This window comes from Jaculus jaculus, chromosome 5 (assembly GCF_020740685.1).
Source record: "Jaculus jaculus isolate mJacJac1 chromosome 5, mJacJac1.mat.Y.cur, whole genome shotgun sequence".
Taxonomy (NCBI): domain Eukaryota; kingdom Metazoa; phylum Chordata; class Mammalia; order Rodentia; family Dipodidae; genus Jaculus; species Jaculus jaculus.
This window is the reverse complement of record NC_059106.1, coordinates 14,355,212-14,368,490: the sequence shown is the minus strand read 5'-3', so window position 1 is coordinate 14,368,490 and position 13,279 is coordinate 14,355,212. Positions and strand designations below refer to the sequence as shown.

The 13,279-nt window shown below is 45.0% G+C and overlaps 1 protein-coding gene across 8 annotated transcripts in view; it reads right to left on the bottom strand.

Annotated features, from left to right (window-relative positions):
- Svil (supervillin) overlaps positions 1 to 13,279 on the bottom strand; it is a 217,831-nt gene that overhangs the window by 76,286 nt on the left and 128,266 nt on the right. For 5 of the 8 annotated variants that reach the window (XM_045148959.1, XM_045148960.1, XM_045148953.1 and 2 more), the window contains exons 3-7: positions 12,325 to 12,416; positions 11,563 to 11,646; positions 5,907 to 5,964; positions 5,657 to 5,808; positions 3,174 to 3,801 (exon numbers count right to left, since the gene is read on the bottom strand). In XM_045148959.1, coding sequence (XP_045004894.1) covers positions 3,174 to 3,801; positions 5,657 to 5,808; positions 5,907 to 5,914 — 788 coding nt within the window. In that variant the 5' untranslated portion in view covers positions 5,915 to 5,964; positions 11,563 to 11,646; positions 12,325 to 12,416. The remainder of the gene's footprint in view (positions 1 to 3,173; positions 3,802 to 5,656; positions 5,809 to 5,906; positions 5,965 to 11,562; positions 11,647 to 12,324; positions 12,417 to 13,279) is intronic. The other 3 variants (XM_045148956.1, XM_045148957.1, XM_045148955.1) reach the window with 1 other exon arrangement.

Here is a 13,279-nt window from a genome sequence, read left to right as displayed (position 1 = left end):
TTAACAGCAGATGAGTTGTTAAAACTATCCTACAAAACCAGATGATGTCTGAAAAGAGGTATTTTTCTTTTTCCTCTTAAATTTTACCATGATGTTATTATTTTATACAGTGTTCCTTCAACGCTATGCTTAACTGTTTCCAATACCTAATTACAGCTCGGTTAACCAGCTCACGGGGAGGGGGACCTAGGGGTGTAGGTTAGTGGTAGAGAGCGTGTTCTGTATTCATGAGGTCCTGGGTTCAACCCCCATACTGTATTGGCCTGCTAGGTTACTCAGGCACCATGTTTGGTGTTTTTTTTTTTCTTTTTCTTTTTCTGTAGTGTCAGGTTACAAAGTATTTTTCAGTTTGTCTTACTTCTTTTCCCAAATGGAAAGCAGACAAAAACAATGTTCTCAAACTCAAATTTCCTGGCTTCAGATAAAGGAGATCTAAGTAGAATGAGAATCCACTTTAAACCCATCTTTACAAGCTGAAAAAATAGTTATTGCAGAACACATCTTAATTTTTGACAATCGCATGCTCATCACACACTATTTTCCACCCCTCTTTATACAAATGTGTCTCTGGCATTTTCCTACCAGTTATTAAACCATCTGCACGCCATTGCTTGTGAGTTATATGCTGGTACACCTTGAATGGCTTCAAAAATAATGCGAGTGCCTCTTCTAACTCCTACGGGTTCTTCATTTTTGTTGGCCTTCCTTCCCCCATGTAAACTACTGTGATGCGAGGCCTAGACCTCCAGGTGGTATGCCTCTTCAACGTAATTTAGAAGTGGCTCCATGTTCTCACAGGCCTGGAAGGTTCCTAGTGCTCTGAGTACTTTCATTTACATACGCATTTGAAGGCTAAGATGTTACTGCACACGGAACTTCCAAGTGTCACGTCTTTTGCGTGGAATACATAAGAGTTTTAATTCTGCAGAGCACACCTTTAATCCCAGCACTGAAAATTCTAGGCTACCCTGAGACTACATAGTGAATACCAGGTTAGCCTGGACTAGAGCCTGGGCTACCTCAACTTCCCCCACCAGAAAAATATCTATTTTAAAAATTTTGATTCTATTACATCTGGTTCAGTATCTTACTGAGTATTATCATGTATGATCTAGGTGAGAAACCAGGACATCCTGATACCAATTAGCTACCACTATACGCAATCTGGGATTAGATTCCTTGATATTTGAGATATTTTAATGAATGTAATTGTGTGGCTCTAATTTTTTTTCAAAATCAGCATGTGTTAGATTTACTTAGATAGACATAGATAAACTGAGAATAGTGTTTCTTCTGTGAAATGTGAATTTCCTGAACACTACCACCACCACCAACAACAACAAAAAAAACCCTTTAATAGAAAAGCTGTCACACCCTCTCAATCCCACAATTTCCAATAGTTAAGGCCCATGGCTAAACAAAGATCTTTCTTGGGATTTCTAGTGTTGGATTGTCTTGGAAGTTGACATCTTTTAGTGTTTTAGTCTGAATGACCAAACATAACCCTAACCCTGACTAAAATGATCACTTTAAGTGAGTCACAGCGACATAACGATGACCAGATATTAATTATGCCATCCCAAAGGGAAACAAATACAGTATTTCTAACATACATATCTAAAATGGATATGTTACATATATGCACATGTATACTAATATATCCATTTTCCCAACATATGCATACATATGTGCACACATATAAATTTGCTTAATCTTAGGTTCCCACCCATAAAGCTATTGCTTTATGTTTATTGTTTTAGTTTGAACTAAAAAAAATACAGTTAAGAGGGCTGGAGAGATGGCTTAGTGGTTAAGGCGTTTGCCTGCAAAGCCAAAGGATGCTGGTTTGATTCTCTAGGGCCCATGTAAGCCAGATGAACAAGGGGGCACATGCATCTGGAGTTTGTTTGCAGTGGCTGGAGGTGCTGGCACGCTCATTCTTTCCCTCTCTCCCCCTCCTTCTTTACCTCAAATAAATAAATTAATTAATTTTAAAAAAAGAATAAAAAATTTGAAGATGTACCTAGACTGTTAGCTTAAGTTTAAGTAAAATGCCATTCATTTTTTTAAAATATGTTTATCTATTTTAGAGAGAAAGCGCATCGGCATACTAGGGCCTCTTACCACTGAAAATGAACTCCAGACTCATGCGACACTTTGTGCATCTGACTTTATGTGGGTACTGGGGAATGGAACTCTGGCCAGCGGGCTTTGTAAGCAAGCGCCCTTAACGGCTACGTCATCTCCCCAGCCTAAAGTGCACTTGACATATGATCAAGGCTTAGGAGGTAGCTCGGTGGATAAAGCAGCTGCCATGCAAGCATGAATACCTGAATTCAAACCCCCGGCACCCGTCTGAAAATCCTGCTGCGGCAGTGCTGGTGCACGTAAGTCCAGTGCACCCAGGGCGAGCTGGGAGGTGGAGAAGGACACCGCTCCTGAAGCTCAGGGGCCAGCGGGCCTGGGGGAAGGCAGTCATGAGCAGAGGCCCTGCCTCAGCCGAGGTGGGGGGCAGCACTGACACTCAACGCTGCCCTTTGATAGGGACACGTGCACTGTGGCACACGTGTGCTCCACTCACACATATCGCAGAAAGAAAAAGACACAAACACATGTTCCTGCCTATCATCTGACTTGTGAATTCTCCATCTTCTGCTGTTTTCTGAAATGGCCACTTTTCTTCACACCAGTTTCTCTTTGTGGCAGTACTTTGTCATGGTGTCCTGACATGTGGGATCTTACTGCACGTGGGTGCCTAGGTAACTAACCATATCTTAGTGACATTCCACGCTTTGGAGACTCTGAACCTCCACAGAGACCGTCCCTACTGACTGCTGCTCTTTCTGCTTGTGATTATATCAGCCAAGTCATCACCAAAGTTCTTAAGTTTTGGGTATGATAACAGAAAAACAAACAAAAAGGAAAACTAGGAAGAGAGGTGAGAAATGGTGCAAAAGAATAAGGGGAGAGGGTTTTTTCAAAGTGTTCTGACACCCATTTAGTTTATTTTCGAAGAGAACACACACACAGACACACACACAGAGACACACACCATGGAGCTCCTTGTTCTGGCAAAGCTGTTTTGACACTGTAAAAATTACACAAATATCTACTGTTCCGGGCTGTAGAGCAAGGCAAAGAGAAAGGCGGCCAGGGGCCTCCGGCTTGCTTACCTGGACCGGGCCTCAACGGGCGGCAGGTCACCACTTGAGTGGCTTGGGGACGGTGGCTGCTGGAGTGATGAGGTGGGCATTTGCTTTGGGGACTTTGGCACTTCAGGGAAGGAGGTGCTTTTCCCGGGGAAGAGGGCTGGGGAACTGTCAGCGACCGTGAGCAGGTCGGCTCTCAGCTCATGACCCCGTCTTTGGTTTTCCACATTTAGCAGCAGCTCCTGGTCGGAAATGTCGCTGCCCTGGAGCAGAGGGTCCTTGGCTCCCGCGGTGCAGGTCCTGAGCCCCGGGGTCTCCGCCCTGGAGTACAGAGAACCGGGATCTTTGCTTGACTCCTCTGGCTCCTGACTCTTTCCTCCTCGCCTCTCGGTGGCATCTGGGTCCTTCTTGGACTTGGTGTACCGAGATGAATACTCAGAGTCGGCCTCAGCATCCAGAGTCAGCCCGTATTTCTCTGCCAGCTGCCGTCTCCTTTCCGCTTTATACCTTGCGATCCTCTCGGCCTTGGACTCAAGACCCTGGGAGTCCATGGAGCCTGAGCTATGGACAGCCGAGGTTTCTGAGCTATATTTAGAGCGAGCTTGCTTTTCTAAAGAAGAATCAGGAGTGTCTTCTTCCTCATTCGATCTCCCTATAAGCAGACCATAGGAGAACACAGATCAAGCCACGCAGGACGACCATGTGAAGGCTACACGCAGGACGACCCGGCTCTGCTCACGGCGCTCACTTCGCACTGCGGCACCGCCGAGGCCCAAGGAGGGCCGGGCTCGGGCGCACCGTGTGAGTGCTGCAAGCCGGGCTGCCTGGCCCACCCTGAAGTTCCCTCAGAACACCCCGAGGCCCCAGCCTTGCTCAGCACTTATTCCCCATTGTTGATTTTTTTGGTTTGGGGTTTACTATTTCACATACGAAGCCAGAGGGCAAGCTGAGAGTCTTCTAGTAAAGACAGCAGCTATTGGAACTTGTATAATCCAACAAATAGGTTGTGGTTTCATATGGCTCAAGGCAGTCTTTGTTTTTATAGAAGTGGTATTTTCCAACAGTTGCAGAAAATGTCTAAGATGAAAACCTAACTGTGAACACCCAAGTCATCCACCCTTGTACTAGACACTAATCGCCTGGCATTTTATATATTCTTTCTAGTGGTGTGAACAGTATGCGTGCGTGTGTGTACGTGTGTGTGTGTGTGTGTGTGTGTACGCGCGCATGCCTGCAGAGGCCAGAGGAAGACGTTGGTGTCTTCCTCTACTGCACAGGCACGTTTCCAGTGTGCAGCTTGGCAGACACCAGTGGAAGGGACTGTTTGCTCTTTTTTGTTACTCCTCTGCCTTATTTCCCTGAGACAGAGTCTTTTACTGAACCTGGGACTCCCTATTTTCCAGTTAGACTGGTTTGCCATGGTCACCCAGTGATCCCTCGGTTTCCATCCCACTTAGTGCTTGGGTTCCTGGTGCGTGCAGCCTTTTACATGGGTGCTGAACATCAACTTCAGGTGCTCATGTTTGCACAGCAAGCACTGACCCACTGAATCATGGCCCCAGTTCCATGATTTCTTTCTTCATATAAAACATTTTCATGGATTTGGAAATCTTATTCTAAAGGCATAATATTTTAAATCTTAAGAATATTCTACCCAATAGGCATTATATAATCAGTCCTTTGACAATTTGTTGGACTTAGGTTCTTTTAGTATGAGCTTCTGATTACATTCACAATAGACTCATAAAAGTAGAATTATTTTATCAGACCATTGCTAGACTGCCAAGTTCATTTCTCTAAGGCTAAAAATGTTGCTCAGTGGTAGAGAAATTACTTAGCGTGTATGAAGCCTGGGTATCGCTTCAGCACTGAATAACAACAATAATTTCTATAAATTCTGACTTAATTTACATTGGTATCAGGTGTGCCCTGAGGGTGTGGCGAGGTGGACATGATGTCTGCCTTTGAGGGGGCTCCCATCTAGGAGGTGAATGATGGACATTGGTCACCTAACAGTGTGCCAAGGAGATTCATTTCTTATGAGAGTGACATATCCATGGTACAGAGCGGAGCTGACCAGTGTTACTGGTGCTGTTCTCTGTTGCTGGGTATGATGGCCAGACCTCAGTGTCAACAAGGCTAGGTTTGGGGTCACCTAGGAGACACACCTCTGGGTATGTCTGTGAGTAGCGATCCAGAGAGGTCTCACTGAAGAGGAAAGAGCCATCCTGAATGTGGTACTGGCCCATGGGTTGGGATCCTGAACTGGATAATTAGGGGAGAAAAGAAAGCAAGCAGAGCAATAGCATTCATCCATTTGTTGTTGAGTGTGGACACAAAGTGACCAGTCATCTCTGCTTCTGGACTCCACTCTCTGCTGACATGAAAGTTTTTTCCCCTCAAACCTTAAGTTGCTTTTGACTCAGCAAGACACATTAAACCCATTAGGTGTCAGAGGTGATTATAACCTGCAGGGAGCCTGACGGACCATGGGCAGGTGTGCTCACCAATGTGGGGACTGGCAGGGTCAGTGGCCCGCATGTATCTAGGCGTGTCTTCCTCCAGCAAGCGATGAGTCACCAGCCCTGCGCAGCTCTGCAACAGGATGGGCTGTGCATCATTTTCTATTCCTTCCAAGCGCCTGGCAATTCTTTCTTTTCTGTGCAATAGACCAAAAAAAGCATAGTGAGTCAATGGTAAGGGATAAACAAATGCTGAACTCTTCTACCCACTAGATACATATCATAAATAACTTACCTTTTCATTTCTAAAAACTCTTTTCTCTTTGGTTCAAATATTTGTCTTAATTCTGCCACTAAGACAAAGCATAAAGAACAAAAAGGGTCATTATTTAGAAGTCATGCATTCATGTTATCTATTCACGCCACATTGTTAATGGAACTCAAACTGCTGTTCTTGGTTCCTATGTAAGGTGACACTTAACCCTACCTGACTTCCTGCTTTCTGAGAGTTTGTTTGCTGGCAGGGAAGGTAGATGTTGTATGAGCAAATGTGCACATACAGGGTCACACATACACACATCATACTTTGGGCTTACAAACCACTTCACACAAGCTAAGAGGGCAGGCTCTACTCACACAAAAGTGTCAAAGAAGGTCTGACTCACAAGATCCAGAGACATGATCATTAGCAGAAAGCGTAGTGTGTATAAATGCTAACTTTTGTTAGGTTTAACACAGGATTATCCTTCAGAAAACATTTGTGAAAGCAAAGGCTAGTACCACATAGTCCACAGGGCCACCTGCAAGCTTCGTCCATGAAACTGTCCCGTTCCACCCCCTCGTGTAGTGCCTGAGCATCTGTGACTGTGTTTCCAAGGGTCACACTGGAGATCACACAGGCCTAAGGCTCCTACACAGAAAACTGGACGGAGATGGTGACTTTGTTTCTTGCCATCATCCAGGTGGATGGCGGATTCCTCTCACACTGGAGGATCAGGCTGGGGGGGCCTCATGTGACCCTCACTACAGGGATATGACTGAGGTGCCAAGCAACTGTCCCTTGGAGAAACGGTCAGAGTTAGTAGAGAAGGACTGACTCTTCCTGTCCCTTTCTTCAGAGCATCAACTCATAAGGGCACCTGAAGGCACGGAGCTAGTGGGAAAGAAAGGACTCCAGACAGCCTGGGATCAACGTGGTGATGGGCGAAGCCGAGGAGAAATGTGAAGACGCGGGACTGAATTCATTCGCAAGTGCTTTGGCCTCCTGCATGGTCTTCAGGCTCGCAGGTACGATGCTTGCATGGCAAGTGCTAAATGCTGAGCCATTTCCCAAATCCCTGATTATTTCTCTTGAAGGTTTCTTTTCTTTAACAATACAGTTTTTAAGCCTGGCGCGGTGGCGCATGCCTTTAATCCCAGCACTCAGGAGGCAGAGGTAGGAGGATCCCTATGAGTTCAAGGCCAGCCTCAGATTACATAGTAAATTTCAGGTCTTCCTGAGCTACAGTAAAACCCTACCACAGAAAATATATATATATATATGTATATATATATATATATATATATACACACATATATATATATATATATATATATATATATATATATATATATACAGTTTTAAATTTTTTTGTGTATCTGTGATCATGTGTGTGAGTGCAGAAGCATGCATTCCACACACACACAGAAAGAGGTGGGGGGCAACTTCAGGTGTCAGTCCTTGCCTTTCTCCCGGTCTGAGGCAAGCTCTCACATTATTTGCCACTGTGCATAGCAGGCTGGCAGCCCTGTGGGCATTGGTGATTCTTCTTTTTAAAATATTTTTATTCATTTATTTGAGAGAAGGAAAGAGAAGCAGAATGAGAGGGAGAGGGCGAGAGGGGCTTATCTGACTCTGTATCTTCCCTTGCCATGGGCATGCTGGGGTACAGTGGGCACTACCGTGTCAGGCTTTACGTGAGCTCTGGGGATCCAAACTCAGACCCTCAGACTTGCAAGATAAGCACACTGAGTGACCTCCCCAAAGCCTCATTTGAACAGTGCTAATGCAATTTAAAATGTATAGAGAATTTAAGAGATACCCTTCATTGCGTGTTAGCACTTTATCAATTTGGATTGCTTTAACCTTTTTCCTTTCTAAAGGTATATTTACATAATACATTTCCTAGACTATTTAAGAGTACAACAAGTCTCTTTATCACAAAATTCTTCATTGTATATCTTCCCAAAATAAGCAATATAGATGCCTTAAAATGTTTATTTGCAAGCAAGCAAAAAAAAAAAAAAAAGCAAGAAAGAGAGAGAGATGGAAAAAAAAAGAGAGAGGGCATGAAGTGGGGGGTGCAGAGCACATATGGGTACCCCAGGGTCTCCTGTCACTGCAAACAAACTCCAAGCACACGAACCACTTGTTGCATCTGGCTTTACACGGGTACTTGGGAACTGAACTCTGGCTGGAAGGCTTTAAAAGCAAGTGTCTTTAACCACTGTGACATCTTTCCAGCCCAATAAAGATGTTCTCTAAAGTTAGACTCAATATCCACAGTTCAATTGATTGAATGCCTTACCATAATTACAACTCATGAATGGGTCTGGTTCAGTAATAGTAGTCATTGTGCAACCCAGATGTAAACAAACTGCTCTAACTTGAATGGTAGAAGGAAATGATCTACCTGACCTTCAAACAAGTGGAGATGACTATGTACTGTATTGCCTCTCCACCGCCGCTACCGTCCGCGGCCATATGGAGCCCATGAGTCTGTTACTTTTGTCATTTCTGCCAGGAGTTCGCGGGTCAGTTGTTAGTAAGGCATTTAAGGGAACTGGAGAGCACAACTCTAACATTCCACACCGTTATACCAACTCCGCTTTGTAATAAGAAGACCCAACACCAATATTCAGCACAATTTGGTTTGCCAAGTGCTTTCCTTGGGAAACCCAGTTTCTTCAACTTCTTCTGAGAAGTGGGGGATTTATACAGTAAGGATACTGGTGAACTTGGGCCTCCAAACTTCAGCACGGGGAAATGGAGGCGGAAAGGTGCAAGACCACAGCCTGACTACAGAGACCCGCCCTGCGGCACCCGGCACACCGCTGCTTCCCACAGGAACACTGCTTTAAATTTCACCTTTGGATCGCAGCCACTAATAGAAAGACAGAAGCTTATAAAATAAGTCATTGCAACAAGAGAGGAATAACAAGGAGGGAAGATGGCTTAAGGGTATGGGGTTTCTTTTTGGAATGGTGAGAATGTTCAAAAAATGACTGTGGTGATAGAAATACAATATTATGATCAAGCAAGAAGCCAGTGAAGTGTAAATTTGAAAGGAATGAATTGTATGGCATGTATGTGACAATAACAATATCAAGAATATAAGGTGCTTGGTCACTTTCTTAGATTTAAGCTGCAAAATCTACTTTAACAGTATAATCTTTCCATGGGTAATGATTTATTTTATTTCATTTTTTGTGCCAAGTCCAACAGACTGGACTTTTTTCATGCAAGAGAGTGGGGGGGGGGGGGGAGAAAGAATTGCCATGCCAGGGTCTCCAGCCACTGCAATAGAATTCCAGACACATGCACCCCTTGTGCTATGTGCATCACTGTGAGCTTGTGTCAGTGTGCATCTGGCTTATGTGGGACCTAGAGAGTCGAACATGAGTCCTTAGGCTTCATGGGCAAGTGCCTTAACTGCTAACCCATCTCTCCAGTCCTAGGTAATGATTCTTAATCCCTTCATTTCTTGTCTGTGATATACAGCTGAGGGAATTGCAAGAGGGGACTGACATTCATTTTAACATTAAGTTTCACAGAGGCAAAAAAAAAAAAAGAAAAAAGAAAAAAGAAAAACCAAGCAAACAAAAAAAAAAAAAAAACCCTGCAAACTTAAGAACAACCATAAAACTGAATTATTGAAATGAATTTATGCTGGGGATGTAACTCATTGAAAGAGTGCTTGCATTATATACCTGAGGCCTGAGTTCCATTCCCAGGGACAAATAAAAATGAGGAAGCAAAATTATGATCAATTCCTTTTTGAAAGTATATTATTAAGCAGCAACAGACAAAATCATTTGAATATCAGTTAAGAGAAAGAGGTTGTTGGGAACACACAGGTCTTTCAAACATGCCTGTCCCAAGTCATGGAAGCAGTGTGAGGAGCGGGGCGAGGCTCAGGAGGGGCATTGGAGGGGGCACGGGATGTTTTCCACGTGCTTTGAAGACTTAACGTTTGCCGATTTAGAAACATGAGTCTGGTTAACACATGCAGTCAACAACTTTAGCTTGAGAAGCTTATATTTCTATCATTAAGTATGATAAGTTCTGTAATGAAACTGGGTAGTAAGCTGATATGTCCTGTTATGAAGTAGAGCGTGAGTCTTCAGAAACCTGCCTTCTCATGTTCTTTCCTGACTGTACTATTGTCCATTGTATTATAAAAATGGGGGGGGGGTTTACTGGGATAGAGAAGACATCAGAGGGAGGCCTTAGGCTAGTGGGAATAACTTTTACAACTTTGACTCTATAGAACTGGGGATCATCCGTCAACTCTTCTCAGCCAAGGCTCAATCTATTTGGCCATGTTTATTATATTTTTCCTTGGTAGTATTCCTGCTAAGATTTAAAACATAACTTTGGCTCAGATAAAATTGGGTTCCCTTCTCTTTCCAAGGGAATCCTACAAATCGGAAGGGCCACGTCTCATTTCCCACCTGGTCCACGCTGTTGTCCATGAGTGAACCCTCCACAACACCCTTCCTACCCTGAACGCATCTGGCACCCGGTCTTCTTTCTCCATAAATACTCAACGAGGAGAGCTATGAGCCCGCAGGCAAGGCCACTTCCTTTCTGGGTAAGCAGAACTCTGGACCCACAGCTCAGCTTTCCATGGCCTCAGGCTCCTGCGCTCAACTATGCTCTCAAAATAGTAATACCGCCTCAGTCTTGCCACAGTCAGAATGCGCAACCCTGTACCTCTCAGTGCAGAATATTGCTAACCACAGTTGTTGCTAACCTTGTACTGTCCCTAGCCTATGAATTGAACTTTGTCACAGGCACATAGGCACAGGAGACAAGGCAGCATGCACAGAGTTCAGTACTGTCCCTGTTTCAGACAGCGGGGAGTAGTGAGTCTGGGGACTTAGCCCCGCAGATAAAGGGGAAGGTACTTTTCTTTCTCATACGAAGTCTCATCTCTCTCTTCTTTTTCTGCTTCTGTGTGTGTGTGTGTGTGTAGTGGTGTGGTATATGCACATGCTTGTGCCCTCCTGGTGCCCCCAGACTTGCCTGCAGTGGGACTGGGGTAACACGCGCACATGGTCATGCCCAGCTATTTTTACATGGGATTTGGAGCTTTGAACTCGGGCTGTCATGTTTGCACAGAAAGTGCACCTAACCACTGAGCTCCATCTCCCCAACACGTCTATCTCTTTTGAATACTTCACACTCTTTATTTTTCCTCTGAAGCAACCAACATCCACTAAAGGTCTATAGTTCACTTGACAGCTTCGTAAGTACTTGACGACTGCACCATGCCCCTGGTCAAGTTTTCTTCACCAAGTAAGCCCCTGGAGTCAGTCCTTTAAATGACCATCCTCATCAGACCACGTGGCGGCGTTCAAGTTCATCCCCTCGGGGCATATTACAATTTGTCAGTGAGTGAGCCTTCAAAACTGGATTTTAAAGGAATATTTCTTCTGCTGTTCTAATTAATATTTTAGGCTTGCTTTCTTTTTTCCTTTCAGAATAGGGGGAAAAAAGTCTGTCCTTCGGTCAATCTATTTTTCTAATGGAAGGGTTCTAATGCTCAGCTGGGATAAAGACATCTAACGCCCGCTGTGAACTGAACAGCCCCTCTGCTAGCGCGGCAGTGGGTGGGAAAGAGATCAAGCCACGGTTCACCATGTCGGAGGCTGGCTTAGAGCAGGTGCATGTGTTGTGAGCCTCTTACCAGTGACAACGGAAGCCCCTGAGAAGAGGCGTGTCGCACAGTGTATAGCAGCCTTAACACCGGCAAGTGTTGGGTGAGCAGCAGCTAGGGACAAATAGAGAAAAATGGGGTCCTGTGAGAACAGCCCTTGGGGAAAGTTAATTCTAATATTTTTGCGCTCATGTATTGTAGGCTGATTTTGAACTTGCTACGCAGCTGAGGATGACCTTGAACTTCCCTCCAGCTCCTGAGTGCAAGGACAGCAGGAGGGTGTGACCACATTCCCTGTAGGCGGTGTTGGCCCTGGAGCTGAGGGCTTCAGGCTTGCTGGGCAAGCCCTCTACAGGTGGGGCTACATTCCCAGATACCCTGGGAAAGGGGAAAGGGAAGAGAGAAGAGAGATCTCGTGAACCCCATGCTTTCTCCATCTCTTCACTCAGCCTCTAGCAATAGTGGAAGAAAGAAAAAAAGTGGAGGCCAGGCGTGGTGGCGCACGCCTTTAATCCCAGCGCTCGGGAGGCAGAGGTAGGAGGATCACTGTGAGTTCAAGGCCACCCTGAGACTCCATAGTGAATTCCAGGTCAGCCTGGGCTAGAGTGAGACCCTACCTCGGACAACCGAAAAACAAGTGGAAAGGTGAGGATGCAAAATGCAAGAAGAGAAGCCCGGCAGCTGAAGCCAGCTCTTGGATGGGCGGGGAGGGAGGGCAAGGAGGAGGCTAGTGAGACGCAGGTGTCCGGGCCTGCGTGCTCGGACGCAGGTGAGCCCTCTAGAAAGTCTTACCTCTAGGGAGTGCAGCTAAAAGCTTGGCATCGAGTCTTCTTTTGTGGTTAGCAGACTCTTCCTTACCATCAAGAGAGAGCTCTTTCTGAAAGCTAAAAGTTGCCCCATTAAGAAAATATTAAATCAAGATCCAGAGTAGCAGCAACAAAAATGCAGAACATAAAATTCATGCCATTGTCATACAGTGAATTGTGTCTTTTGTTTCGGCGGTGGGGGGGGGGGGGTGCTGGTAACTTCTTACATCTATTTACATTGATTGCATTCTACAATTTACTTGGAGTTATTTTACATCCACACTTGATACACTATTGATGTCATACATAAGGCCAAAAATGATCACAAATATCCAGAATTAGAAGAGCATATATTCAGTAGCATTAATTACAACCAGCGTCCTTTGCTCCCTTTCCCTCCCTTTCTCTGTCCCTCTCCTCAGCCTTTTAAACACTATGACTGAGAGACCGTCTCTCTATATAACCTTTTCTCATCTTGCCCACATGCATGAAGCACTGTACATCTGCATAATCTCTTTTAAAACACGTACTTTCACATGTACAAGCTGTAATCCTGTGGCTGTCTGCTGTTGGTTCCTATTTCCATGTCCTGTCCCCCCATTCCTGCCACATGCCACGTGGCTTTGAAGGAAATGATGGGCACAGAAGAAGACAGAGATGACGAGTACAGGGGTGTAGCTCTGATCGGCAGCGCTGCAGATGCTGTGTCTGAGCCAGACCCCGTGAGAACCCTGTCCTGACAACCCGGTCTCTTCCCGGGCTTTCTAGACAAGAGGGCTGTAAGCAGCTGTGAACTTAGGCACCTTGTTTTAGAAAAGGATTCGGAAGCGAACATCAACCAGCAACTCTTTCTGTCATCTATGGCTGATGAAATGTGCATTTCCCAAGAAGTCCTGACATCACCCTCCCTCTTTCTTTCCTGACTCATCCTAGGTGACAGA